Source organism: Penicillium chrysogenum (genome assembly GCF_028827035.1).
Source record: "Penicillium chrysogenum strain IBT 35668 chromosome Unknown utg000001l_segment0_segment0, whole genome shotgun sequence".
NCBI lineage: Eukaryota > Fungi > Ascomycota > Eurotiomycetes > Eurotiales > Aspergillaceae > Penicillium > Penicillium chrysogenum.
Window position 1 is genome coordinate 1,819,610 of NW_026622749.1, and position 24,998 is coordinate 1,844,607.

Sequence of the window (24,998 nt, forward strand, 5' to 3'; positions counted from 1 at the left end):
CAGTGTCGATTGTAAAAAGAGATAAAAAGCGGGACTTGATGCTGCACGAGTCCGAGAAGAGTAGTATCTAATCGGAGCCAATCATAATCATGCATGATGCACCTCGAAGAGGTCTGTGACATGCTCTTGGAGCTTGCAAGTGTGCAGCCTCTCCACCTTCTCGGTGCCTGGCTTTTGATTCTAGCTCTCAGTTAGATCCCAAGGAGCCTGTGCGCGTATAAGATATGAGGCCCAAACGCACGATGTATATTGTAGGCGTTTCTATGTCACGTACATTGTACAGAGTGGTATGCCTCTCAACGGGAGTGTTATTAGATCTCGCCTTTTGGTAGACAGTGCAAAACAGTTTTCATTTATTTTTTTATTTTTTAATAGACATTAGCAAATGCAATATGTAGGGGAATGATCTAATGCCGGTCTCAAACTGACCTCGGGAGCTAATCCAAACCCCAACAATGCAGGTGCAACTCCAGCGTCTCGCCCGTCATACACTTTTAGTACACAAATACCCCCAAAGCAAAGAAAAACAAAGCCGAAACAGCCTGGCACGGCTCCACCGGGTGGGTATGAACATGCATCTCAGGTAATCCAGGGCTACCAATGAGGTCGGATAGCACCCCTCCTCCAAGGTCCCCAATTCGTGCAAACTTCGTCTCATAGGCTGCCACGATGATAGTCCAACCCAAAACCGCTGCAGGCGCCGGAAATTGCATACTTGGCACTGAATACGACGTGATCCTAGTACGTTCTGGTACTGACAGTCCACATCTCGTATGTATGTTTTACATATGACTGTACCTATGAGATAATAAGAGGCCCGTCCCGAAACCAGTGGATCAAACATAGCTGCAGATCTACAACATACGTCGTACCCGAAACGTGGCCGTCATCATGGCATGATGAGGTCTTAATTTTCATTGAGACACGAATAGGGAAGGTCGCTGCTACCATATATTTACTATATTCGAGGTTTTACACACAGCCACATAATAGCTTTCCATATACAATATACCTAGGGAGTAGTATACATCATATGATGAAATATCCATGTCCAGTCCAGATCTAAAGGCAACAATTTGCACATATAGTATAGGTAAAGATGACCATATATCGAGCAAAGCGTAAACGACCTGGGAACAGCATGTCATTGCTCCACAAAATGAACCCTGCTAGATTCTTCCAAGGTTCCTCTTCATCCTAAGCCAATAGGCCATTTTTTTTTTTTTTTTTTTTTTTTTGCAGGAACCAGGCCCGAGCACAACGCAATCTGATACACTCCATACATAGCCTGATTGACCTGATCATGTTGTCCCTACCATACCGAGCAAACACCGAGGGAGATAACAGTTAGAATTCGTAAGAAAATACACCGGAGACGAATCCTTTCAGCGGTCTTTGCGCCATATTCGCCCGAGGGGAACTTCAGACTTTAGGAACTTACATCATAGGCAGAACCCGATGGGCTCCGCTTTATTGGCGAGCGCTAGAGCAACCTGCTTAGAGTACTTTTTACAGCGCATAGCGCGTGAGAATATACCGAGAATCATGATAGGTGGTATGTTGATTGGGGTTAGTGAGGGGCGCCGGGTGGGATGCAGGACTGGGCTCATTTGACTCGACCACGCGATACGATGGAGTGTGATCGGGGCGCCGCGGCGACGTTGCTACGTCTTGGATTGGATGAAGGCGCAGGATGAATGGGAAAATAGAATTATGCGGCGCGCTATTATTGATCGGGATAAAGTAGCAGTCGTGGATTTCAGAGGTATAAAGTAGGCCTCCTATCCTTCCCTTGGACTTTTTTATTCTCTATCCAAGCCATCTATATCCAAAGCAAACACTACTATCAAGCTTCTTTCCAAGATTCTTTACCTACCACATCTATATCCATCATGTCTCCCTGCACCTGCAACTGCTGCTCCGGCGAGTGCAACTCCTGCTCTTGCTCCAGCTGCAAGGTATGTTATTGCTTGCTCATTCCGTGTCTTACACACGTCACTCAGTGTGGGATGCGGCCCCGGGGCGAAAGATATACTAACTGCCCTTCTAGCACTAAGCCGGCCCACACGCCTTCATCACCGCCATCCTCCTCCAATACTACTCATACCAGACCCGGACTCCCACTGCTGTCGAACTAGCCTGGGTGCGGGTGCCTCATCGTCAAGGTTATGATATAATTCCATTGTGGTCATGATCGAGATGATTGTATACTGGATTGGGGATAATAGGGCCTGGAGCCTTGTGGATGGGGTGTTACTTTTTTATAGGTTCTGATCTGACCTTGTGTATGTTTTTGTGATCTAGTCTCCAGCCAAGTACAAATGCGGTTGTATAGCATGCTATCTGTGATCTTTTATAGTATCTGTATGCTCCGGTAAGTGTGATTTGATTCTGTTCATGTAATCGGTGTTGGCCTCGACCCAACACGCAGCCTCGGGATTCATGCCATTGCGCCAGCCGGGTTGTTATAATCGCTTTGGGCAGGCCTGAACCTAGGTCACTGACCCCGGGAGAAACAAAATTTTGACTTCAATGCTAAGGAACAAGAAAGAAGTACAAAGCGCTCAAATTGCAACTCATTCCAACTATAGGGATGCATATGAAATAAACATTCAATACATATGTAACAGCTGATCTCTGGATTTATCGTGGCCATCACAGCTCATCTTTCGACCGTGGTGCATCATTACCTGCCTCACCACCTGCACATGCAGCTGGCGATGTGACAAGCATGGAGTAAACGCACTTCTCCTCTTCCGCTGTCTTCAAGATCTTGTTCTCCTCACCGCACTCCAAAATGACCTTGGTCGACCGATTAGGTCCATTCCAGCAAGACTGGCCGCGATTGTACTCAATCGTCATCTTCTCGACATTGACGACCTCGCCAGCCGTGTTGACTTCTTCCACGGTTGTGGTGCCAACATTCGAGAACTTGCCCATGGACACAGAATTGCTTCCCTTCCTCTGGTTCTGCTTGGTCGACTCAAGGAAGCAATGCTCGTACGTGTACTCGCCCGCATCCTGGGTGATACATACCCCCTTGAGTGCGCGGAAGATCGAGCCCGGGCCATAGTCCTGCTCAAGGTCCGCACGCTGGTCGCGTAGCTTGTTCTTGAGGCTTGTAACAGAATCTTGTGCGGTCTTCAGGGCGTCGCGTGCCTGGGTCACAGCCTTAGATTCTGATGAAGAGTCTTCATCGGCCTTCGGCAGAATGCCCTTTTCTTCAAGATAGCTTTTGACAGAGATCACCCTGTCTTCAATGAAGCTGACCAGGGAGGGTGGGAGATAAGCAGCGAGCTTGTACACTACATTTGGCACTTAGTAAGCTACAGTAGGTTGCACAAGAAACCAAAGAATAACTCACCTAGATCCAAGTCATTGCACCCATCCTCCTCGTTTTCCCAATGCTCCCAATTAATACCATTTTCCTCGCCGTCGGCCTTGGCAATCTCGTCTAAGTCGCGGTCCACGGCCCCGTTCGCATCCTCGGTGCCTTGCTCACGAGCAGCATAGTCCTCATAGCTACGGACCGCACGTTTGACACCCTCGTCATTGAAGTTGGGGTTATATTCCACCTTGACCTTAGCCAGAATATCCTCGAGCTCCTTCACCCGCTCGCGGGCTTCATCCCGCTGGCGACGCACATCGACCAACGCATTGCGTAGCTCATCAACACGGCCCTTGGCCAAGTTGGCAAGGGCACTGACCTTGCCTTTACCCTTGCCCTTTCCAGTACGGACCACCTTACGGTCCTGCTCCTGGGCGAGCTTCAGATCAGCCTCGAGGTTCTGTTCCTTGAGCTCAGCGCCATGAACCTCTGCCTCTAGCGCAGCGATATGGTCCTCAATTTCCTGCTGCTGGCGACCAGCATCGATAAGAAGATCCTTCTTCTTCCTCAGGGCAGCAGTCATCGACTTTTGGTTCTGCTCATCCTGCTTCCTCCATTGCTTGCCAATCTCCTTGCATCGGTCTTCACACTTTATGCCCCCAACGCGAGCCCACTCGTCGCTACCATCACAGCACTCCTCATAATCACAGATACCATCGTTGACACGCTGGAATGGAACGTATGATGGCCGGTGGCCCTTGTTTTTGCAGTAGAATCCGGGGAGGGCGAGTGCAGTGTCCAAATCGCTGTTCCCAGGCCGGTCGGCCACAGTTAGCGGCGAATTGCGCGAGATATGTGCGCAGGCAGACGTGCCGGGCTCGTCGCTTCCGTCGGGACAGTCACAGTAGTCATCGTTGACGGCCGAGAAGGGGATTTTGACCGAGGGATTCGAGATACAGGTGAATGTCGTCGAGTCCTGGTAGAATTTGGCAACTAAGGATATTACATTAGTATAATCTCCAAGAGCCGAGAGAAAAAGGATCAATTGTCTATCATAGACCACTGCTAGGTGAACCCGCTGCAGTAACACTAGTGGAGATCTAAGTCAGGGCTCAGATACTCACATTCTGGGCCCAAGCCACGGGGACGGACAGGCTTGTCACTACTAGCCTGAGCCGCCGACCCAGCGACAGCTAGCAACAATAACGACTGAGGGAGTCTCATGCTTGAGGCATTGAGCTTTGTTTGTGGAGGTGCGGAGAGAGCTTCTGGCCAGCTGTTGATAGCGGGCCCGGGCTGGATCCATCAATCCATCTAATCGCCGCTGAGTCAGCACGCTATCTTTCTAACTTTATCGTGGCGAAGTGGGAGAATCTTTCCTTAGCCTCATCGCAAACATGGGTAATGACGGTGGCAGGTGAGTCGCTCTGTTATAAATGTGCTACAGACTCAAGCCTTCTAACATGAAGCTTTTTAGTATTCCAACTCGCCGAGAGCTCGTCCGCGAAGCAGCCCGTGCCCCAAGCACGGCGCAAGTAAAAGAGACCCAGCGCGAACAACAAGAACACTCCTGGACTACCTGTCCTCTCTCGCACAAGTCGCTATCCCGGCCGATTGTATCAGACTCTGTGGGGAATCTTTACAACAAAGATGCTATACTCCAGTTCCTGCTCCCCGGCGACGATGTCGAGGGCATCAGCTCCAAGGCCGACTGCGAAGAGATACTGTGCGGGCGAGTGAAGTCGCTCCGGGATGTGGTAGAGTTGAAGTTTGAAGTTGATAGCGAACTTACGGAGCACCCTTCAGGCCGTGCTCATGCGCCCCGTGAGCGCCGCGAGGGCTGGATCTGCCCGATCACCGCGAAGCCGCTGGGCCCGAGTGTGAAGTCTGTGTACCTGGTGCCGTGTGGGCATGTATTTTCGGAGGAGGCTGTCCGACAGCTTAAAGGTGACAAGTGCTTGCAGGTAAGAATCACGCCTTGAATACAAAGTGAGAATAGTGGCTAATCTATGTGTGCTAGTGCGACGAATCCTACACCGAAGAGAACATCATTAACATCCTTACCACCAAAAAAGAAGACAAGCAACGTCTGATGGCACGAGGCCAGAAACTTGCTGAACAAGGCCTCACACACTCACTCAAAAAAGCCCCCGGCTCAAAGAAGCGCAAGAAGAACGCCACCGCCGAGGGCGTGACTGATGCGCCCGGTACTATAGAGCCCGCTGACTTGGTAGTACCTAAACAGTCATCAGATTCCAAAAGCCGAAGCAACACTTCCACACCAGTGCCTAATACTGGTTCTGGCAATGGAATTAAGAACGCTGCTACTTCTTCGCTCACTGCTCGTGTGTTGGCGGAGGAGAATGAGAAGAAGAAGCGCCGGAAGATGATGGGCGGCAATGAGAATCTCGACAGTCTTTTCTCCAAGAAGACCGGCGGGTCCAAGAATAGTGATTTCATGACCAGAGGATTTTCTATATCATGATCTGAGGGTGTGCTATCTTTCTGCTGCGCAGTAGACATTGGACCTGAACGAAGTGTCTTTGCTTTCCAATTGGACACACAGTCGTGGGTGGAGTTTTATTTCCGGAGTTCACAAGGCTTTTCATGTTCTTCAATGATGGATAACTACAGCGTTTTATATTGGGCGGGTAAACTGGTAGCAGACATACTGTACATTCCAAATTAACATGTACAATTATTTGAACTCGATAACAAAGAAAAAGCAATTCAATAAACAATTCTAATATACAAAAGATTGCTCTCATATAAAGGAAAAAGGATGCCCCCAAAATTCTACAGAATATGAAGAGAGGCCTAGGCATTCAACTCGGTCTCCTTAGCCTGCTTCCAGGGCGGGCGTTTCTGACCCAGGCTCTTGGTGATCAAACCATCCTTGTACAGGGCAGAAACAATAGCCTTCTTGCGGCCAAGATCTTCATCGTTGTCGCGGCGAGTCTGGCGGACGTCAAGAATCTTGACGTTAGACAGCTCAGTGGCACCGTTCTTGTCCATAATCTTATGGAGAAGCACAGGCGTCAATCTGGTAGTCTTTTTGCGAAGTGCCTCCTGTGCGCGGAAGACATCTCCGGTGGTAGCGGAAGAGGTGATGATGTAGTCAGGAATGTGCTGAGACATCAATTTTGAGAGGCGGGCGAAGAACTGAGAGGTGGCTGTTAGTGATGTTGGCCATGAAAAGGTCCAGGGGGGAATACGAACAACAAACTTGACGTTTCCATCAGCCAGCGACAGGGAACCGAGGCGTTTCTGCATCTGACCCTTGGACTCTGCGCTATACAGGCGACTTTCCTGCTCGCTAGCAACCTTCTTCAATTTCTCCTGGAAAGCGATTTCACCGGCTTCGCCGTCCATAGGCCCTGCCGCATCGCGTAGAAGGGATTCCATTGTTTCAATGTCGGGGAAACGGAGGCGTTCGCCCCAGTTGCCAGACTGACCTTCGATCTTAACCGACTCGAGCTGGGCTTGGAGCGCTTGACTGGTGTGGGGTTTGCTAGCAACGGTGACCTTTTCCCCTAACATTTGCATCAAACCAATTTCCACGGCAGCTTGATGCGCAGCCTGCATATACGGTAAAGGTCGTGGGTTGTGGTACCACCTGTTCATTCAATCAAGGTCATTGTCAGCAAAGCTGTTGAGAAATCAAACCATTATGCAGAGACGTGGAATTGGAGACTTGGATCGAACGTACGGTTCAACTCTATCGGCTTCCCCTTTCGGACCCTGAAGACGCCACTCTTCCTCCTGGAGGAAACCGATCTTGGGCATCCCATCCCAGGTCAGGTTCCCATCAATTTCTTTAGATGCTTGACCCTCTTCAAGACTGAATCCTTCCTCTGGCTCCGGCTCTCCGGGACTCATACCAGCTCCAGGCATGATCTGACTTCCAGTATAGGGGTCTGCTGGACCTGGGGGCTTGTCGGTGCCCCAAATCTTGCGCCGAGCGCGCTCGAGGACTCCAGGAGAGGAGTCGGAGGCATAGCGGCGAACTTGACCGACCGGCGAGATACGGGGAGTGGCTTGAATTCTGCAGCTGGAACAGATAAAGTTTGCCTCCCGCACAGGGAGGCGCATTGAGGGCCGCATTGTTGAGGTGGGCGCGAATGCTGTTTGAGAGCGTCGAGCTGGCGGAGTTGGCTTGGACGGAGAAACAAATTCAAGAAAGGCGCGGATCACGTGACGGTGATATTGATGCTTGGCATTTTGATGTTCACATCCTGAAGGCCAGGACTTTGACATTGTAGATCAATTATTTTATGGGAATAAATTGCATTAGTCTATTCTATCTAGATTCAAAGTCCATGGTCGATGTGAGAAATATTCTTCGATGGTTATTCCATGTCTATACAAAAGAGGAAAAGAATCATTCATAGTATGCGAACTGTATATACACATGCACCGCTGGTATCATACTACTGCAAAAGAGGCAAAAGAACATTTTGTGTAAATCCAGTAAAATGATTTACTCGCGGACAAACATGCCCGCCATACCCATACCCGTACCAATGCACATGCTAATAACACCGATCTCCTGACCACTGCGCTCCAACTCAGGCAGCAGTGTAGCCAATTGGCGAGCACCAGTAGCACCGAGGGGATGACCGATAGCAATAGCACCACCATTAGGGTTAACCTTAGCCTGGTCGATGCCAAGCTTGCGAACGCTGTAGAGAGCCTGCGAGGCGAAAGCCTCATTGATCTCCCAAACACCGACCTCGGGAACCTCGACACCAACAGTCTGTAGGAGCTTAGGGATGGCAACAGCAGGGCCAACGCCCATCTCGTCGGGGGCACAGCCCGCGACGGCAGACGCGACCCAGCGCGCCTTAATTGAACCAGACAGACCAAGCTCCTCGGCGGTGGAGCGACGCATCAACAAAGTAGCGGCAGCACCGTCGCTGACTTGCGAACTGTTACCGGCGGTGCTGGCGCCAGTAGGCGAGAAAGCGGGCTTCAGCGCGCCCACCTTCTCGATGGACAGGCCGTGGCGGATACCGTCGTCCTGAGAGACGGTCACGTCCCTGGCGGGGGCATCGGGGTTCTCGGGGTCAAGGGTCTTGGTAGTGACCGAGACGATCTCGGAGTTGAAGCGGCCTGCCTTCTGGGCGGCAGACGCCTTTGCGTGGGACTCGACGGCGAAGGCATCCTGGTCTGCGCGGGAAACGCCGTATCGCGATGCGACATTCTCCGAGGTAATGCCCATGGGCATGATGCAGTCGCGGGCGTCCTGGGAATAGGACTCCTTCAGCTCGGGCCAGAGGACTGTGGGGATGGCGCGGGAGCCGTAGTTGCGGGTCATGGATTCCATGCCGCCACCGACGCCGACGTTGATGGCGCCGGCACGAATGCCGTTGGCAATGGTTGTGATCGCCGCCAGGCCGGATGAGCACTGACGGTTGATCGTGTTGAAGGGCACAGAGTGAGGGAAGCCGGCGTGGATCTGGCCCATGCGACCCGCTTTGGCGCCGCCTAGTTCTTGTAGGACGGAGCCGATCAGCACATCGTCGATCTGGGCCGGGTCTAAGTTCGGGTTTGCCTTCAGTGTTGCCTGCAACACGCTGGCGAGTAGCTCTTCTGGGTAGGCATCCTTGAAACCGCCCTTCTTGGCGCGGGTGACGGGCGTGCGCAGAGAGGAGAGGATGACAATGTCATTGGGGGACTTCTGGAGCACTTGGCGGAGTCCGCGGGGAATTGGAGAAGCCATGGTTGTGTAGGTTGTGTAGGTCGGTTGGATTGTTTGGATGTATACCGAGGGTCAAGGCTATTTCCGGTCTTGCTCGGCGCTGTCAGTCTCACCTTGAATACCAGCTCGGATAGTTACTCACATATGTGCAATGGCTAAAGTATGCAAGAAAGAGAAAAGAGAGAAATCGGCAACAACTCCATCTAAACTTCCCCCGGGCACCAGAATTACTTATAGGCAAATGCCGGGCAAAATTCCGGGGTCGGAAGTAGTTTGGGACCAGTACCGTTGCTGAGTGGCCGCGGCACTGAAGATCGGCTAAGCGGTTTCCCGCGAAATGTGGGGAGAGCGAGATTGTTGGATGCTCCAAGTACTAGTTGAATATCCTAGTCTTCTGAGTCTAATATTAACGGCCTCTACAACATATCCTTGAATATTCTACAATACCGAATAATCCTAATGACAGCTATGCACCTCCTAGCTGGACATCGGGAGCTCATCGGATGCTTATGTCAGCCATTTCGGTTCGGCACTTTAGAACCGGAAGCCAAGCCGAGGATAGATGGAGACATTCCCGAATTTGTTATCTTGGGATTAAATTAGAGATTCTGAGATAGACTGGTTTTCATCCATGATGAGGGACATATGAATGGTTCCCCTTGCTCACTTCTCCGTGAGGGCCACCTTTGCCAGGCAAGTAGCCTCCAGGTTGTTCGCCTTGGGCACGAGCCAGAACTTCACCTGAACGACCATCTCAACCATGAGGATACCAGATTCGATCAGCTTGAACATATCAGCGTTAGCGACCGGAACACCCTTGCAAGTCTTCCATCCATTCTCCTTCCACTTGGGCAGCCACTCCGTCAAGCCGCGCACGAGGTACTCGGAATGTGTTTTGATAACGAAGGTATTCAGCGGCATGAGGCTCATGCCCTTGCGCATCATGTTGCGGCGTCTCTCGAGGATGAAGGTTGCATTGCGCAAAGCCCGCAGGCAGGCGGTCAACTCGGCGATCTGGGCCGTGTGACTGTGGTCGTCCTTGCCTGGAATGGGCCGGGAGATATTGCGAGTGTTGCCGAGACCGTAGAATACTCCGATTGCCGAACGTTTTCCAGTCTTTTCGGTGAGACACTCTCCATGAATGGCCATGACGAGGGAGTCTTGATGGCCTTCGTATTGTTTGCAGTCCCGGCATTTGCGGGTTGAAGTGGGACATGCGAGACAGACCCACGAGCCGATGTCGATTTCCATTTCCTGCAAGCTGAAGCGGGTGGGATATTCGTTCTCGGCACGGAAGCGGCGGTCCGCATGGGCTATCTCTCCGCCCTTCTTCTCGGGAGAGCCAGCTACGTGGTGGCCGTTTCCCTTGGGGCTCGGACCGTGAGCAGTGGAGCTGTGCACGCATCCCTCCTTCCCCTAGCCATAATTATCAGTATGTGGAAGATGGTCTTGTGCAGTGAGAATGGGGAGGGGGAGGGGGTATGCCAGTGTGATCTCGAGCTCAGGGCCAGTGCTTACCTGAAATTCATGGTGGGCTTTCTCTTTCCGGGGTATGCGTGAGACTCGAGGCACGCAAGCCAATTCGGGCGCCTCGTCTTCAAAATCCTTGGACTTCTTTTTCTTCGTGTTGATGCGAACGGGAACAACGACTCCAGCTGTGGAAGGCATGACTGGAGATACTTTTTGAAGAGAGGTGAAAACAGTGGTCAGCTGGAGAGTTGAAGTGAGGAAGAAAGAAAGAAAGGAAAAAGGGGAGATAAAAATCAAGAGTTGAAAACAAAGGTAAATAGGAGATGGAAAGAAAGAGGAGAATCACAGTCAAAGCAGGATGTAGAAGCAAACATTGAACGTGAAAGAGAGGGTACCTGCTTTTTGTTCAACACTTCTGTATATCTCAGCAAAATTATAGGATCCATGGATATTAACCCACCTACGAGGACTACAGAACTTAAGGGTCCCGAACATATCAAAATAAGAATTAATGACTGTCTTTATAGGTTCTATATTTCATTGAAGCAGAACAAAGAGCTATGGTTTGTCCCACTTTTAGGTTGGAAAGCAATCCTGTCATCAGCTAATCAGCGCTGTAGTGAATGCAAGCCCAAGAAAAAGATTCTTATATAGAAGTGGATGTCGTACCTTGGAAGCTAGACACTATGATAGAACTACCTATGTACCGAGGGCGTATAACTTGTCGACAGACAGGACTACAAATGGAGATACCAAGGTGCATGGTGCAATAGAGAATGGATTCAGTGGCTCAAGGAGCTAAATCCTAAAGCAGAGACAATGGAAACTGAACACGAGACCTTGAGCATCATTCATGTCATTCACAGGCATCAAGTCAAAGTCGTTTCGTTCAATTGTGAGTTGGGCCAATCAACTAAAGATAATATGGTTGCGATGACCTGGAACCCTGTTGTGACACTGAGGGCAACCACGGCGAAATCCCGTAACAAAGCGCGGCTTCTTGCGAGCTGTTCCATCGGGCCGGCCGAAGTACTGGACTCGAGTGCGTGTTCGAGGAGGGGGAGAGATCGGGGGTCGAAGTGGAACGAAAGAGGAGATCCCGAGGACTGCGAGTCTGAATCGGTCATAGAACTGTAGTCATACCAGGTCTGGGTAACCACAGCGAAGCCATCCTCGTTGACTGGACCGACGGTACGAGTGTAGGGCAGTGGCCAGTTCACGTTCACTCTGGTCGATGCCTCATTCTTGGGGGTGGAAAGACGAGGGTTAAACTTGGCAATGGGCTGAGCTTTTTCTTGGGTGCCAGAAAAGAGGAATGGTCCCTGAGTGGAAGTGGCCTCGGATGGTTCATTGATGTTCAGTGACTTGTTGAGCTGGGCGTGGGGGATTGGCGATGGTTGGCCAAGCTCTTGGACCAGGCGAGGAGACAGGTTATCGCCATTGACCAATTCGGTGGATGCGGTCTTGGATGATTCATTGATATCCAACACGTTGCTAAACATCTTTCCAGGAATTGGAGAGGGCTGGCCAGTCACAAATGGAGACAGGTTATCTCCATTGGCCAGATGAGCCGGCATATCGGAGGAACATTTGAGCTTGAGGGGGGCAGGGCGACAGACCCTCTGTCTTCAATTAGTGACTGGAATGTAGACCACGGGATGGATGATAGTTCATGTTACCTTTTCCTTTGGGTGCTCCAGGCCCTCAAGGGTTCGCTTGGAAGTAGACATTATTTCCTTGGTAGAGTACCTGGTAGAGTTCCAGGTAGCCATGGAATGCAAGGGAATTGTTTGGGGAAAGAACGTGTCAGAAGAGAAGGAGCGTTGGAGTACACAAGTAGATTATATAGTCCTAGAGAAATACCTCCAAGGCTACATGTATGGGTGCTCTATTCTACCATTACGAGGAGAACAATAAGAATTAGCTCAATTGAATTGTTTCATTCAGAGAATTATCTACAATATAAATGTAAATGAGCTTAAAATTAGTCGTCATCTAGGCGTCATTCAGGTTCTATTGTTCTATTGTTCTGCTTCTATTGATCATTACCCGATTCGATCACCTCTATATGATACATCCATATTGACATGCAACACATCTAACATTTGACTCGTCCAATCACATAAGTACACAAAGAAAAGGGGATTGGCCAGTATGATTTTGGAAGTACATGACATGATATGCAGGTCAGCAGAGAGAGGCTGGTCCTGTCGGTGAAAAAGCAGTGGGACGTGTACTCCGTATAACATTTTGTGTGTGGTCATCCCCGGTCTAGTGATTGGATCTCTCATAATATGCAGAGCCAAGACAACTAGACCTAATTCCTCCGTACATAAGCACAGCTGAAATATACAGAATGCAGTTTAGTTTAATGTTTAAAATCAATAATAAGCATAATAACTGAAAAAAATGATAGAAAGTCCATAAATAGTACTCCTCAGTATATAAAGCATCCCTTGTCCCGAGAAATCTCTCGGCCCACTTTTGCCTCTTAATTTTTGTCCCTACTTTTCCCCTTGACACCTCCAAATCTGTGAGTCATTCCTGTCCGATTTAACCTGTGGGATTATGGTCCAGGGGAATCTTCTTCTATAATCTTCTATATAATTCATACTAATCACCACAAGTGTTCCTTGAACATCATGCCTCTCATCAACACTACTGAAGTCAACGAGGACACTCGTGGTATGTGACATTGTGCCCAGAGCCAATTGCGCGTGATACTGACGATCTTTGGTATTAGTCCTTGGATACGACCCATTGCTGTCGCCCAATTTCTTGCAGAATGAGATCCCCGCTGTGAGTCAACATTTTTTTCCCCCTTCCTCACCCCGCTCTTTGCGGGGACATGGTAAAACTTCCAAGGGCACTAACTGACAGTAATTCTCTGTATAGCCTGCTCGTGCCATTGAAACAGTCCGCTCCGGCCGGAATCAAGCAGTTGAGATCATCGAGCAGCGCGATGACCGCCTGCTAGTCGTTGTCGGACCATGCTCCATCCACGACCCCGACACCGCACTCGAGTACGCCCGCCGGCTCAAGGAGCTTTCCGTAAAACTGGAGAAGGACATCTGTGTGATCATGCGCGCCTACCTGGAGAAGCCCCGCACAACGGTCGGCTGGAAGGGCTTGATCAACGATCCCGATATCGACGAGACCTTCAACATCAACAAGGGTCTGCGCGTGTCCCGTAAGCTGTACACCGACCTGACCAGCACTGGACTGCCCATCGCCTCAGAGATGCTGGACACCATCTCCCCGCAGTACCTGGCCGATCTGATCTCACTAGGCGCGATCGGCGCCCGCACCACCGAGTCTCAGCTGCACCGCGAGCTCGCCTCAGGTCTGTCCTTCCCCATCGGCTACAAGAACGGCACCGACGGCAACCTGACCGTCGCCGTGGACGCTATCGGCGCCGCCTCGCACCCCCATCGTTTCCTCGGTGTCACCAAGCAGGGTCTGGCTGCCATCACCAAGACCTCCGGCAACGAGCACGGCTTCGTCATCCTGCGCGGTGGTAACCGAGGCACCAACTATGACCGCGACAGCATCCGGACTGCCCGCGAGGCTCTCCGCTCCAAGAAGCAGCGTGAGGTCCTCATGGTCGATTGCTCGCACGGTAACTCCAACAAGAACCACCTTAACCAGCCCCTTGTCGCCAAGACGGTCTCTGATCAGCTCCGTGAGGGTGAGACTGGTATCATTGGTGTTATGATCGAGTCCAACATCTACGAGGGTAACCAGAAGGTTCCCCCCGAGGGACCTGAGGCTCTCCTCCGCGGTGTCAGCATCACTGATGCTTGCATCAACTGGGAGATGACGGTCGAGGTGCTCGAGGATCTCGCGGATGGTGTTCGTGCTCGTCGTGCTGCCCGGAAAGCGCAGCAGTAGAGGATTCTTCTTTCTCTAGATCATGCCCTTCTAGTGTCTGATTTTCACAACCTTCTTCTGCGGAGGGGAGAGAGAACGGGTCTGGCATAGATATATCGTTTCGGTGCCTGTTGTTTATTTTTCTCGGGTTTTCAGCGGTTTCCTTTGTAACTTTTTTAACCTGCTTGCTCCTTGGGAAGCACCCTTGGGATTCATGTGTGAATGTGTAGTTGATGTCAAAAAAACATTTATGAGGGTTTTGCGTTTCGCTGGGACTGTTGAGGATTTAATTAGTATGAGTGGCCAAAAAGTTTAGGAATATGATTCAAGGATGAATGTGCTTTTTATATTTTTTCAGGGTCTACCCTCTCCTTATAAGAATCCTTTATTATTTTCTGCTCCACTGCCTGCATGGGCCGTGTGTGGTTTGAAAGCCGCGGCAAAGCGCTTCTCCGGTGTTGGGGACGGGTCCCTCCCTCTTTGGGGATTAGTGCGCAAACTTAGGTTACAAGAGTCAGTTTCGGTGAAAATCGTTGCTAAGTGATCTACGAGATAGTGAGGTGATATGAAATACCCTACATGCACTCCGTAGTATACATCATAGTAGGTTACATTGTAGATAAGATCCCTAGGTCTGAAGATGGAATAGAAATGAGATAGAAGCAGATCTATGTACTGTACACGATATACATGGAAGCCCACCCCGTCCACTCCCTTCGGAGTGCCAGGGAAGGCTATACTGACTAGGAACACATTCCAGAAAGATAGAAGAAGAAAACGCCGTAAACCCCCTGGGAGAATGGAAGCAGGCCACGAGAAAAGATCGCGGCTTGCTATGCAAAAGAAAAAAAAAAGGATTGCAGATGGCGAGAAGTGAAGATCGACGGAGAGATGGGTCCAGGTTATGTCCGCTGGTAGATGATGAAACCAGATCAGCATTGCATCCGACGATAGGTTAGGCATTATTCCAACCCATCTAATCCGTCTTTCTTTCTTTTTGTTTGCTTCGAGGACCCAAAATGACACGCATCTACCGCCCCGTCAACCAGCTAGTCCAGCTCGATGTCTTGGTCTTCGCAGCTTGTTCCACATTCTCAGCCAGCACATCCAACTGACCGGGCAAAGGAGCGCTGGTTTTCGCCGCAGCAGTATCCAGAGCTTGCTTAGCCTGCACAGCCTCCATAACACTGCCTCGAGGCTTGTCGGAATCCTCCACGACTGATGCAGATGCTGGTGCAGTATTGGCACCGGTGTCTTCCATGTTCAGCTTCTCGAAGAGGAATCGCTTTGCCTTAGCCCAGGGCCTCTGTGCCTTTTCCTCCTCACGCTTCTGCTTTATAATGGCACCGATCTTCTCCTTCTTCAGGAGCTCTTCCTGCTCAGTAGTTGCGGTACCGTTGGCGCAGGCGATCTCAGCCTCCTTGAGAGTCGCGAGTTCCTTTTCGACCCAAAGCGTGCGTTGGCGGCGGTTATAGAGCGTAAGCGAGATCATTGAGTAGACTGTAAGAACACCGCAGACACCTAGTATAATCCAGAAGAATTAGTATAAGTCCGATAGGGGTTAATTTGGGGGGCGGGAGGTCCGTTGGTTGTCATCGCAGACTCGGACTTCGATCGTATGTTGTGTTGCTGGTGTTTTGTCCATATTTCATGAGACAGGAAACATACCGGACGCGGCAATCAATGAATAAACCATTCCCTTGTGCGCTTTATTGGCAAATTTCCGCCCAGTCTCAATCCATCGATCCGCACCGCTTCCAGCTGCCTGTGCCTGCCGAGCAGCCCGTGCCTGTGCTCGCAGTCGTTCCACCTTCTCCTTGGGTGTTTCCGGTTGGCCATTCGGGCCAAGTTGCTGTGGTGATGACTTCGTGCTAGACTTCTTCTTCCCAAAGTCTGGGGCCTGGTACGCGCCTGCGGTCTTTGAGTTGGCGTAGGGCCCGGTGGCCGTGAACCGCGTTGCGTCTGCGGCGGATCGGGACATGGTGGGAGTTCCCGGTTTCGGAGGGAGACCTCAAGATAGGGATTGAGAATCAAACTAATATTACTGGAGATTGGCCGAAGGCAATTGGAGGGCCGTGGTGGGGTGATGGAGCTGGAGGCAGTTGATTAACCGGGGGATTTGCAGGTTGAAGGTAAATTTTCAGCGCGGGAGATGTGCCAAGACATTCGAACAGCTTCAACTGATATCATTTTCATCTTCTTTTAGTCTTTTCTGCCCTCTCATTTCTGAGAGAATTTGTAATTTATATGCGATCAATAAGTTATACCGCTTATTCTTTGCAAGAATTGATTTTCTTGCTAATCACACCCCTTCCCTGTCGTTGCTCTGCATATGTATCCTTCGTCGACCATCTCTGGAATACTTGACATCTACATCGATCTTCACTTGTCACTCTCAATCTTTATTTATGAATTAAGACTCCGAGGGCCAGCATATTGATTAGCGACTTTTGGAACAATATTCACATCTCCCGAGATTCCATCGGAAGGTACTATAATTTCAATATGGGAGACGGCGCCTACAATCCCTCGGACCTGAACTCAGTCCTCAGCACCTTGTCTAGTCTAGCTTCTCAGGGTCAGGGCAGCTCTAACCAGCATATATCCACGCATAACCGTCCGCCAAGAACCACATCGTCTCAATCAAAGCCCTCGAAGGATCCACGACCGCCGCAGCCAAGGATAACGAGACCATCCACCACTTCTACTTCTACATCTGACTCGTCAACTATCACAACTTGGCCTGCGGCACTAAAACATGTGATGCGCACCGTGGGTCAAAATGAAGAGACTCAAGCGCGCATCCGCGGTGTGATCCGAAGTCAACACCATCATGAACAACAATGGTTCGACGCCCGTGAGGCATTACTGAAGCAGCAGCAGGGCCGGCCTGAGAAACAGAGGGAGCTAGATGCAGTCCTGTGGGTATATCTCTATGCTACTGCTCTGCAGTGCTTTGCTATTGACTGACACTAACGCTGAATAAAAAAAAGGAGGTCGATCGGTGCCCCTGTAAAAGAGGAAGATGGCTCGGTACGTTCCCAATGCCTCTTCTAATTATTACCTCTGACTGATTGTCGTTAGACCGAAAAAGAGTTTGCCGCGGAGATTGCTGCCTATGATGCAAAGGTTCATAGGGCAGCCGTGCAAATGGCAGATGCTGTCATTGCGGAATTGCGCGGTCTGGGTATTCCATTCTTTACTCTTCGGAAGGACTTGGTTCAAGATACCTCATCCAGCACAGAAGGTTCACAGCCAAGGAGCCAGACTGAATCCACTGGAACCGTCTCATCGCCAATTTCTAAGTCTGAGCTTGTGAAGTTGCAGCAACGCATGTTGGAATTGCTGGAGGATCTGTGTAGGTAGTGAGACACCTAGGTAGTCCTCAGCATCGGCGATATATATTCAATTTCTATCTTCATTGTGAACGGCGGGTTCGTGAAGATGGCCGAGAATGATTTGATGGCTACGGAATTTCTTTGGGAATATATACTACAAAAGTCCTTCCTTGAAACTCTTAAGATACTAAGTCCAACCAGGATCGGAAAGGTTCCAAGGTTCTGGGCTCCTTCCATTTTAGTCCACGGATCAAAACTCGTCCAGTTCCTTCCTCGCCTTGGGTATAAATACCTGCCCCCGCCCACTTTCCTCCTTCTTTTTTCTTCCCTCTTCAACTCCCCAGGTCCACATTGCACATCGTGGTCCTGGACGTTCAGTCTCCTGTTGGATCTCTGCTGCGGTCCAGGTTAGTCTGAAACTAGATGGGACTCCGGTCCTGTCTAATGGCACGAAGCATGTCGCTGCCTGGTAGGACCATATTCCTCCCTGAGACCTCTGTGAATACAGACTGTACTTTCCTGGGGTCTCCATTGACCCTGAGGGAGCTGAACACCGTGCTCTTTGAGCCAATTTTTGGAACTTGTCTTACAGAGATAGCTCTCTGTTGTCCGAAGACTTTTTTTCTGAGGGCACTTTGTTTCGTCAAGGTTCCACTTCCATTCACGTTGTGGGCCGTTGCAAATTATGATGTTGTTGTCTCTTTGTTCTAGTAGTAATGAGGCACAATAATCTGACGATCTTGATTTTATGAACTGGTGCTGATATTTCTAGGTCAAATCATACGCACAGTTCACCCCCAGCGAAGCTAATATCATCGTGTAGAGCATGACCATGGCCCGTAACTGAAGGATCCTCTGAATCGCAAGCAGCAAAAATATTCAAAGTCTCACTCTCCCTCTTTGGCACATAACTCCCGGCACATAACTCCCGGCACCTCTATCCATCCTCAAAACCGAACAGCTGCGCCGAGGCGATGTTACCGACTGTCGCATCGCGGCCCATGTACATATATACTGAGCAGTACTCTAAACTGGAAGGTGATGGAACCCGAGCCTAGATATTAGTGTGAGACTTAATGTGCCTTAAAACCCTGGGATATGCTGCTGCCGTTGTTTCCTACTGCCGTGTGCACTGATATTTAGGTGGGCTATACTGGAGGCAAGCGGGACCCCAAGACTGCCTTACAGGTAATTGCAGGTTAGGAAAGTTAAGCCCTTGGGTCTGAGTGTACATTGTACTATTTGTTAGCTTATACATGGAGAAGTGTAGGTTTCTTTAGCGCCGGGCCATATACAACGTTGTAGAGCAAGAGTAATGGGCCTATCTTTCCATGTGTCCTATATTACCTATGCTAGAACAGCCTTAGTACATAAAATAGACACTCCGAATAATTAATAAATTTATATCGATTTTTCTTTGACCTGGAACTCGTCGGAATGCCTCGGCCGACCGCCCGCCAAACGCCGATAGGCCCGGGGATTGAAACGTCAACCCTTCATTCTATCATTTCTTAGCATGACTCCAACAAGGTCAACAAAAACAAGCGGTCTGGCCTCGTTGGCCTGTACCGAGTGCAGAAAGCAGCATCTCAAATGTGACGCTAGTAAACCATCATGTTCGCGGTGTGTCCAAAATGGATTGCTCTGTCAATATCTACCCTCCCGACGGGGTGGACGCAGGAAATCACGACTTGAGAGTCCATATCAACGCCACCCGCAAACCCTTGTCACTGTCAGTTCTCCCTATTCATCTTCTTAATTTTTAACTAAGTCAATTCTAGACCCGGTATCAGTCTGCAGTCCCTGTTTTGCCAATAGCCCCTGTGCAGACCACACCAGAAAATCCCTCGGCGCAGGCAGGCACGCAGACAGGACTCGATATCCCCACTGAGCCAGTCTCATGGCCAGCGTTACTTTCGGGAAATGCTCCTGTTCAGCAAACTGTGGAACCAGCAAGCAAACTTTCGCTTCATGATGAGCGCCTGCCCCGGTTGTACTATGAGAATTTCCATGTCGCCCATCCAATTTTGGTTCCCATCTCATTGTATCCTGATCGCAACTACCCTCACTTCTTACAGCTAGCTGTGCATTTTGTGGGCTCACATTATATTGCATCTGTTCCAAGCCAGCCATACAAGGAACAAGTTGTTGCTGAGCTGAAGACAAACCCTGATCGCTCGGCTTCCATGGTCCAGGCTTGGCTACTATATTCCCTTGCACTGTACGCCCGCGATGAGTGGACAGAGGCACAAGATGCCCTCTCTCATAGCATTGATATTGCTTTGGAAATTGGCATGAACCGTTTGTCATTCGCTTCATCCGCAAACCCCGAAAAATCCCCCGAAGCCGAAAGCTTGCGACGAACATGGTGGGAACTATACGTCACCGATATCTTTATGGCGGTCCCGCTCAAAATCACGACATTTCGATGTAGCGCTGTGGCCCCGGAGGTGGCCTTGCCCTGCGAAGAGTCAGCATATAATTGTGCGGGTGATATCCCAAAACCACGTATGATGATCGAGTTCAAGCGGAGGATACTTGCGGCAGAGGATACTGTCTTTTCATCCTTCAGCTACCGCATCGAGGCCACGACAATATTATGCCGGGTTCTTGTCCTGAACCGACTACGCGACTGTCACCGCGATCATCTCCAAGCGGTTGAAAATGCACTAGTGAGCTGGGTCAACCACCTACCGCCTAAAAAGCTCGACATTGTTGATTCATACGGCAACGTTGACGAAATGATGTTTCAAGCGCATTTGACAATATCCTACGCCGCCATGCTCCTACACCTCCCCCGAAGCGACCTTCCATCTGTATTGTCCAGGTCCCAACCAGATGATCGCTTCTGGCCTCGTCTGACAGGCCAGCTCTCACCAACATTCAGCCGTCTAGTTCATAGCATCAAAGCAACAGAGGCCTCCAGGCGGATCTCAGATTCCATATCTGTCTGTCCAAACGTCTCGAAGCACACACCCTTCATCATCCCGGCCTTGACCCTCTGCGGACTCATCCAGCTCGCCACGTCCACCAGCCATTCCGAGGAGTGTTTCGACCATCACTGCAACCGTGTCACACTCATTCTAGGCTGTCTCAAGAGCACCCAGCGGACATGGAAACTGGCCGAGTCCCTATATCATGCTCTTCGATCTTCTGCAGCGGAAGTCTTATCGGATTCCATGGAAAAATGGAATGCAGAACCGCTACATCGCTTGATCCCGGCAGCCACAACGCCTAACGACCAAGAAGGACCCAGCTCCAATACCAATCCCGCCCCAGTTATGCCAGACGGACATGATTTCATGCCGCCGGAGTTCTCCCTGGGATTCATCGATCCGACCTGTTACAATGCTTCATTTTTCAGCGCTATTCCTGAGTTTGATATTAATTAGATCGGTTATACCCGGGAGGCAGGATATTATGCGAGAAAGAACTATTCCGCTTGATGTCATTTTTACCTAACAGTTTCTGGGGTAAACATCAGCTGGACTCGCCTTGCAGAAAGATGCGCATTAGGTCTCGGGCTTCGATTAACTAAATGCTAAAGATACGCAATAATGATAGGGGTTCAACCATGGATTCTTAGTTTCGAGGACATGTCAAACGCCGATTGACTGATGGTTGGGTCGCCGACATATCGGTTCGATATTTGATTGGTCCGTTGAACTCCGGTATTCCATTCGGGAGCCATCGAGACCATGTGCGACAACGGGCATTTCTTGTGTCTAGAATAAATATGTCTGATCATGGATAAAGACTGGCTTCCCGAAGTAACATTGGTGTCGCAAATAGTATCAATCGAACGTAGTACATGTTCTGTCCGGTGTTCTACCCGAAAGAAGTTCGTGTTCTACCGTAAAAGTCCCATAGTATGTATAATCTCATTCGCTTTGCACTCACACAATGATACATCGGGAGATAAGGACAGGATAACTCACCGACTATTCCTTCGTCGGGTCTGCCTTGCTCGAATACCCGGTGATAACCGTGATAACCGTCCATGTGTTCACATTCGCAGTTAATGACATAGGGATTTGCTTCATCCTTAAGTTGTTCGCCGATGAATTGATCTCCAAAGTCACAATAGTATGTACGTCTGCTGGGCTACGGCTCTGACATCATGAATCACGCGAGAGTGCCCGGTGGTTGAATTGCAGCTGCATGTCTATTACGTTGGATGTTCTCGTTATGGCGTTATATGTGTTAATTTCAACTCGCGGCGGTCTTTTTGGTTGGAACTTCCGGACTTGAGATTAAAGAAATCTACTCAAGAACCAAAAACGAGCCTGAAAATCTCTAGATTGTTTCAATTCAATCCCTGTCGGGGAATACCCAAGGCTGTATAATGTGTGTGAATAGAGCCGGATTTTAAAGAATTTAAAACATTCTAGCATTCTCAACACCTCCTCCCTTTTTGTTCAACATGGATTATTCGTCAAGATGTATATGTTCAGGCCTCTGGGTGTTTTCAGACGAGACTCTAATCAGTCTGGGGTGTTGGAATGCAAGGCGTTGGATCAATCGGCGATTGAGATCCCCGTTTTTGTGATTGACATCGCATGAGCAAGAATCCAGGGGAAAGAAATACGAATTGATTCCGAAGATATAACTCATCCATGGATCTTCTTTCTAACTCCTCATCACCTTCCAAGAATATCTCCTTTCAACATCAAAACCTCCACAACAATGCCCGCTGTCGTTCCCTTACTCCCGCTTGGCACTAGCCTATCACTAGGCAACAAGAACTACAAACCCCAGTACAGCCTAGACGATCTCGTACAAGACATCAAGATCTATCTAGGCAAGAGCGGCGGTATTTCCTCCGCAGATGTGGACAACGAATACCTGATCTCGCTAGCACAGAAGTATATCTCTGATCCGAACGACTGGGCCCGCTTTTTCTATAACGACACCAGCAAGAATTACACCCGTAATGCTATTGAAAACATTAACCAGAAAGCAAATATCGTGAGTCCTATTCCAATACTAGCTAGTTCCTGTCAACATTGGAGCTCAAGAATTAGAAACTAATCCATCCCAGCTCCTCCTCGTATGGAACCCCGGGAAAGGTTCCCCCGTCCACGACCACGCAAATGCACACTGCATTATGAAGATCTTAGCTGGAACGCTACAAGAGACTATCTACAACGTCCCCGATCAAGATTCTGATCTTGCTGGTCCATTGGAAATCAAGTCTGACACGAGGCATACCATGAACGACGTCGCCTATATCTCGGATGATATCGGGCTACATCGCGTTTATAACCCGAGCAGTGACCAAGTTGCTGTCTCTCTTCACTGTAAGTGCTGATCACAAGATTGGAACTGGATTTGAGTATTAATGTGTTTTATTTCTAGTATATACCCCACCTAATGCTGCCGACTATGGATATAATATTTACAACGAGGTCACGGGCAAGGCGAGCTTTGTACCACAAGCTCAAGCCGTTCCCCAGAAAGAATGAGGATGTCAGAGAGGAAGCAAGCTGATGACCTGGCTTGATTTGCTATCAATTTCCTCGCCCCCCCCTTTTTTCTTTTTTTGAATGCGCCGTTAGCCTGTCAGATATCATGATCATTCCATTTTGCTCGGCGCTGGCGCTGACGTGTTTGTCGATTTACTCGAGATTATGAAGTTACGAAGTCATTTGGCATTTCAAAACAAATTGACCAAAGCCCAATAGATGGCCAAGTTACTGAATTGATAGTCTTTTCATCATCTGAACTACAGACCTGGGATCATATGATCCACTCTTATAAAAGCTGTTTCCGGATCCCGATAGGAATGGGTGCACCCCGTTGAGACAATTCATATACCCAAGTATCCTTTGTATGGGTAAGTCATACAAAATATATCTTCTTTATCGATCTTAAAAGCTATCTGGTTGGGCGCAACATCTTATGGTGTTGAATCATAGAATGTCTCATGTCGGGGGTCGGGGGCTCATCCTCCGTGATTTCTACGGGTTTTGCGGGCTTTGGACAGGCCCCGGGGTTCGGACTCTGGCGAACAGTAAAAGGCGTAACTAAATTGGAGACTATATTAACCTGTAGGAATAATGCAATAATCCAGAGATTTGCTTTTCAACATGTTCGCCATGTCCAGAACTCGTCTCCCCCAGTCCATCACAGGAAGATCGGCTGTGGCCGTTACTTTACTAGGCGTTGGAGCTTATTTTGCCCAATCGCGTCTTATATCAACTGCCAATGCAGAGTCAAATGAGCCTCCCAAGGTCTTCTCAGGATTTGGATTTACCACCTTGCGTCTGCAAAGCACGAAAGATGTAAACAACAACACGAAACGCCTCGTCTTCGAGTTTCCAGACCAGAACGCCACAAGCGGATTGTCATTAACTTGTACGGACCCGAATTACACACCAACTTGCTAACTTGCTATTAAAGCATATATACTAACATGCTGCAGCGGCGCTCCTCACTATATCCCGTCCAGAAGGGCGCTGGTTCCCCGTAGTACGCCCATACACACCCATCAGCGATCTAAGTATGAGCAGTAACCCCAAGCCCGGACATAACGATAAACTAACAAAAAACACCAGACCAAGAGGGCCAGATCGAGCTCATGGTCAAGAAATACCCCAATGGCAAAGCGAGCTCCCACATCCACTCCCTCGTCCCAGGAGACACCCTCACATTCGCAGCGGCAATTAAAGGACACGCCTGGGCGCCGAACCAATCCCCGCAGATCTACCTCATAGCAGGTGGTGCCGGTATCACACCAGTCTACCAGCTGGCGCAGGGTATTCTCAATAATCCAGCCGACAAAACTAAAATCAACCTCGTTTTCGGCGTCAATACCGAGCAGGACCTGCTTCTACGAGAAGAGCTGGAGAGCTTTAAGACGCGCTTCCCGGATCGCTTTGACTATGTCTATACAGTTAGTCATCCACAGGGACAGCATGATGGGTTCAAGAAGGGATATGTTACTGAGGAGCTGTTGCGGGATGTTGTGAGAGCCGATGGCGATGCGAAGGTCTTTGTTTGTGGGCCTCCTGCTATGGAGGATTCGTTGGTTGGATCGAGATCCCAAACGGGTATTTTAGCTCGACTTGGGTTTGCAAAGGATCAGATTGTCAGATTTTAGTCCGTGGGTCTTCGTGTTTGCGTATCTCATGTATTATAGTCCATGTTGGCCAAGGGGTTAATGCTTTGCTCCTGACGGTTAGCATATGATAAGAAACTGGAGATATATCCTAGAAAAAAACAAAGGAAAGGTACTTATCAGATAGTGATCATTCCATTTAAATAATTGGTGATTCGGGATTTGTCTGAG

At 49.5% G+C, this 24,998-nt stretch overlaps 13 protein-coding genes across 13 annotated transcripts; 6 read left to right on the forward strand and 7 right to left on the reverse strand.

Annotated features, from left to right (window-relative positions):
- Nucleotides 1-1,509: 1,509 nt before the first annotated feature.
- N7489_000733 (uncharacterized protein) lies at nucleotides 1,510-2,192 on the reverse strand (the record flags this gene model as incomplete). The annotated part of the gene is given in 4 exon segments (XM_056706488.1): nucleotides 1,510-1,791; nucleotides 1,877-1,951; nucleotides 2,036-2,097; nucleotides 2,108-2,192. The coding sequence occupies 4 exon segments, from the start codon at nucleotides 2,190-2,192 to the stop codon at nucleotides 1,510-1,512; spliced, it is 504 nt and encodes a 167-aa protein (XP_056570790.1).
- A 463-nt stretch (nucleotides 2,193-2,655) lies between these two features.
- Nucleotides 2,656-4,552, reverse strand: N7489_000734 (uncharacterized protein; the record flags this gene model as incomplete). The annotated part of the gene is made up of 3 exons (XM_056706489.1): nucleotides 2,656-3,305; nucleotides 3,365-4,321; nucleotides 4,453-4,552. The coding sequence occupies 3 exons, from the start codon at nucleotides 4,550-4,552 to the stop codon at nucleotides 2,656-2,658; spliced, it is 1,707 nt and encodes a 568-aa protein (XP_056570791.1).
- A 173-nt stretch (nucleotides 4,553-4,725) lies between these two features.
- Nucleotides 4,726-5,813, forward strand: N7489_000735 (replication termination factor 2; the record flags this gene model as incomplete). The annotated part of the gene is made up of 3 exons (XM_056706490.1): nucleotides 4,726-4,745; nucleotides 4,806-5,292; nucleotides 5,349-5,813. 3 exons carry the CDS (start codon nucleotides 4,726-4,728, stop codon nucleotides 5,811-5,813), a joined length of 972 nt encoding a protein of 323 aa, XP_056570792.1.
- A 332-nt stretch (nucleotides 5,814-6,145) lies between these two features.
- Nucleotides 6,146-7,432, reverse strand: N7489_000736 (mitochondrial 54S ribosomal mL50 protein; the record flags this gene model as incomplete). Its single annotated transcript, XM_056706491.1, has 2 exons — nucleotides 6,146-6,944; nucleotides 7,038-7,432. The coding sequence occupies 2 exons, from the start codon at nucleotides 7,430-7,432 to the stop codon at nucleotides 6,146-6,148; spliced, it is 1,194 nt and encodes a 397-aa protein (XP_056570793.1).
- A 376-nt stretch (nucleotides 7,433-7,808) lies between these two features.
- N7489_000737 (uncharacterized protein) lies at nucleotides 7,809-9,050 on the reverse strand (the record flags this gene model as incomplete). The annotated part of the gene is made up of 1 exon (XM_056706492.1): nucleotides 7,809-9,050. One exon carries the CDS (start codon nucleotides 9,048-9,050, stop codon nucleotides 7,809-7,811), a length of 1,242 nt encoding a protein of 413 aa, XP_056570794.1.
- Nucleotides 9,051-9,692: 642 nt separating this feature from the next.
- Nucleotides 9,693-10,697, reverse strand: N7489_000738 (uncharacterized protein; the record flags this gene model as incomplete). Its single annotated transcript, XM_056706493.1, has 2 exons — nucleotides 9,693-10,445; nucleotides 10,548-10,697. 2 exons carry the CDS (start codon nucleotides 10,695-10,697, stop codon nucleotides 9,693-9,695), a joined length of 903 nt encoding a protein of 300 aa, XP_056570795.1.
- Nucleotides 10,698-11,368: 671 nt separating this feature from the next.
- Nucleotides 11,369-12,229, reverse strand: N7489_000739 (uncharacterized protein; the record flags this gene model as incomplete). The annotated part of the gene is made up of 2 exons (XM_056706494.1): nucleotides 11,369-12,121; nucleotides 12,179-12,229. The coding sequence occupies 2 exons, from the start codon at nucleotides 12,227-12,229 to the stop codon at nucleotides 11,369-11,371; spliced, it is 804 nt and encodes a 267-aa protein (XP_056570796.1).
- Nucleotides 12,230-13,141: 912 nt separating this feature from the next.
- On the forward strand, nucleotides 13,142-14,390 carry N7489_000740 (3-deoxy-7-phosphoheptulonate synthase; the record flags this gene model as incomplete). Its single annotated transcript, XM_056706495.1, has 3 exons — nucleotides 13,142-13,184; nucleotides 13,243-13,298; nucleotides 13,395-14,390. 3 exons carry the CDS (start codon nucleotides 13,142-13,144, stop codon nucleotides 14,388-14,390), a joined length of 1,095 nt encoding a protein of 364 aa, XP_056570797.1.
- A 1,009-nt stretch (nucleotides 14,391-15,399) lies between these two features.
- N7489_000741 (cytochrome c oxidase assembly protein COX14) lies at nucleotides 15,400-16,350 on the reverse strand (the record flags this gene model as incomplete). Its single annotated transcript, XM_056706496.1, has 2 exons — nucleotides 15,400-15,890; nucleotides 16,038-16,350. The coding sequence occupies 2 exons, from the start codon at nucleotides 16,348-16,350 to the stop codon at nucleotides 15,400-15,402; spliced, it is 804 nt and encodes a 267-aa protein (XP_056570798.1).
- Nucleotides 16,351-16,874: 524 nt separating this feature from the next.
- Nucleotides 16,875-17,735, forward strand: N7489_000742 (DUF2458 domain-containing protein; the record flags this gene model as incomplete). Its single annotated transcript, XM_056706497.1, has 3 exons — nucleotides 16,875-17,290; nucleotides 17,363-17,402; nucleotides 17,454-17,735. 3 exons carry the CDS (start codon nucleotides 16,875-16,877, stop codon nucleotides 17,733-17,735), a joined length of 738 nt encoding a protein of 245 aa, XP_056570799.1.
- A 1,586-nt stretch (nucleotides 17,736-19,321) lies between these two features.
- N7489_000743 (fungal specific transcription factor domain-containing protein) lies at nucleotides 19,322-21,099 on the forward strand (the record flags this gene model as incomplete). Its single annotated transcript, XM_056706498.1, has 2 exons — nucleotides 19,322-19,330; nucleotides 19,489-21,099. 2 exons carry the CDS (start codon nucleotides 19,322-19,324, stop codon nucleotides 21,097-21,099), a joined length of 1,620 nt encoding a protein of 539 aa, XP_056570800.1.
- Nucleotides 21,100-22,393: 1,294 nt separating this feature from the next.
- Nucleotides 22,394-23,172, forward strand: N7489_000744 (uncharacterized protein; the record flags this gene model as incomplete). Its single annotated transcript, XM_056706499.1, has 3 exons — nucleotides 22,394-22,675; nucleotides 22,749-23,007; nucleotides 23,066-23,172. 3 exons carry the CDS (start codon nucleotides 22,394-22,396, stop codon nucleotides 23,170-23,172), a joined length of 648 nt encoding a protein of 215 aa, XP_056570801.1.
- A 624-nt stretch (nucleotides 23,173-23,796) lies between these two features.
- On the forward strand, nucleotides 23,797-24,809 carry N7489_000745 (cytochrome b5 reductase family protein; the record flags this gene model as incomplete). The annotated part of the gene is made up of 3 exons (XM_056706500.1): nucleotides 23,797-24,064; nucleotides 24,132-24,209; nucleotides 24,265-24,809. 3 exons carry the CDS (start codon nucleotides 23,797-23,799, stop codon nucleotides 24,807-24,809), a joined length of 891 nt encoding a protein of 296 aa, XP_056570802.1.
- Nucleotides 24,810-24,998: the final 189 nt, after the last annotated feature.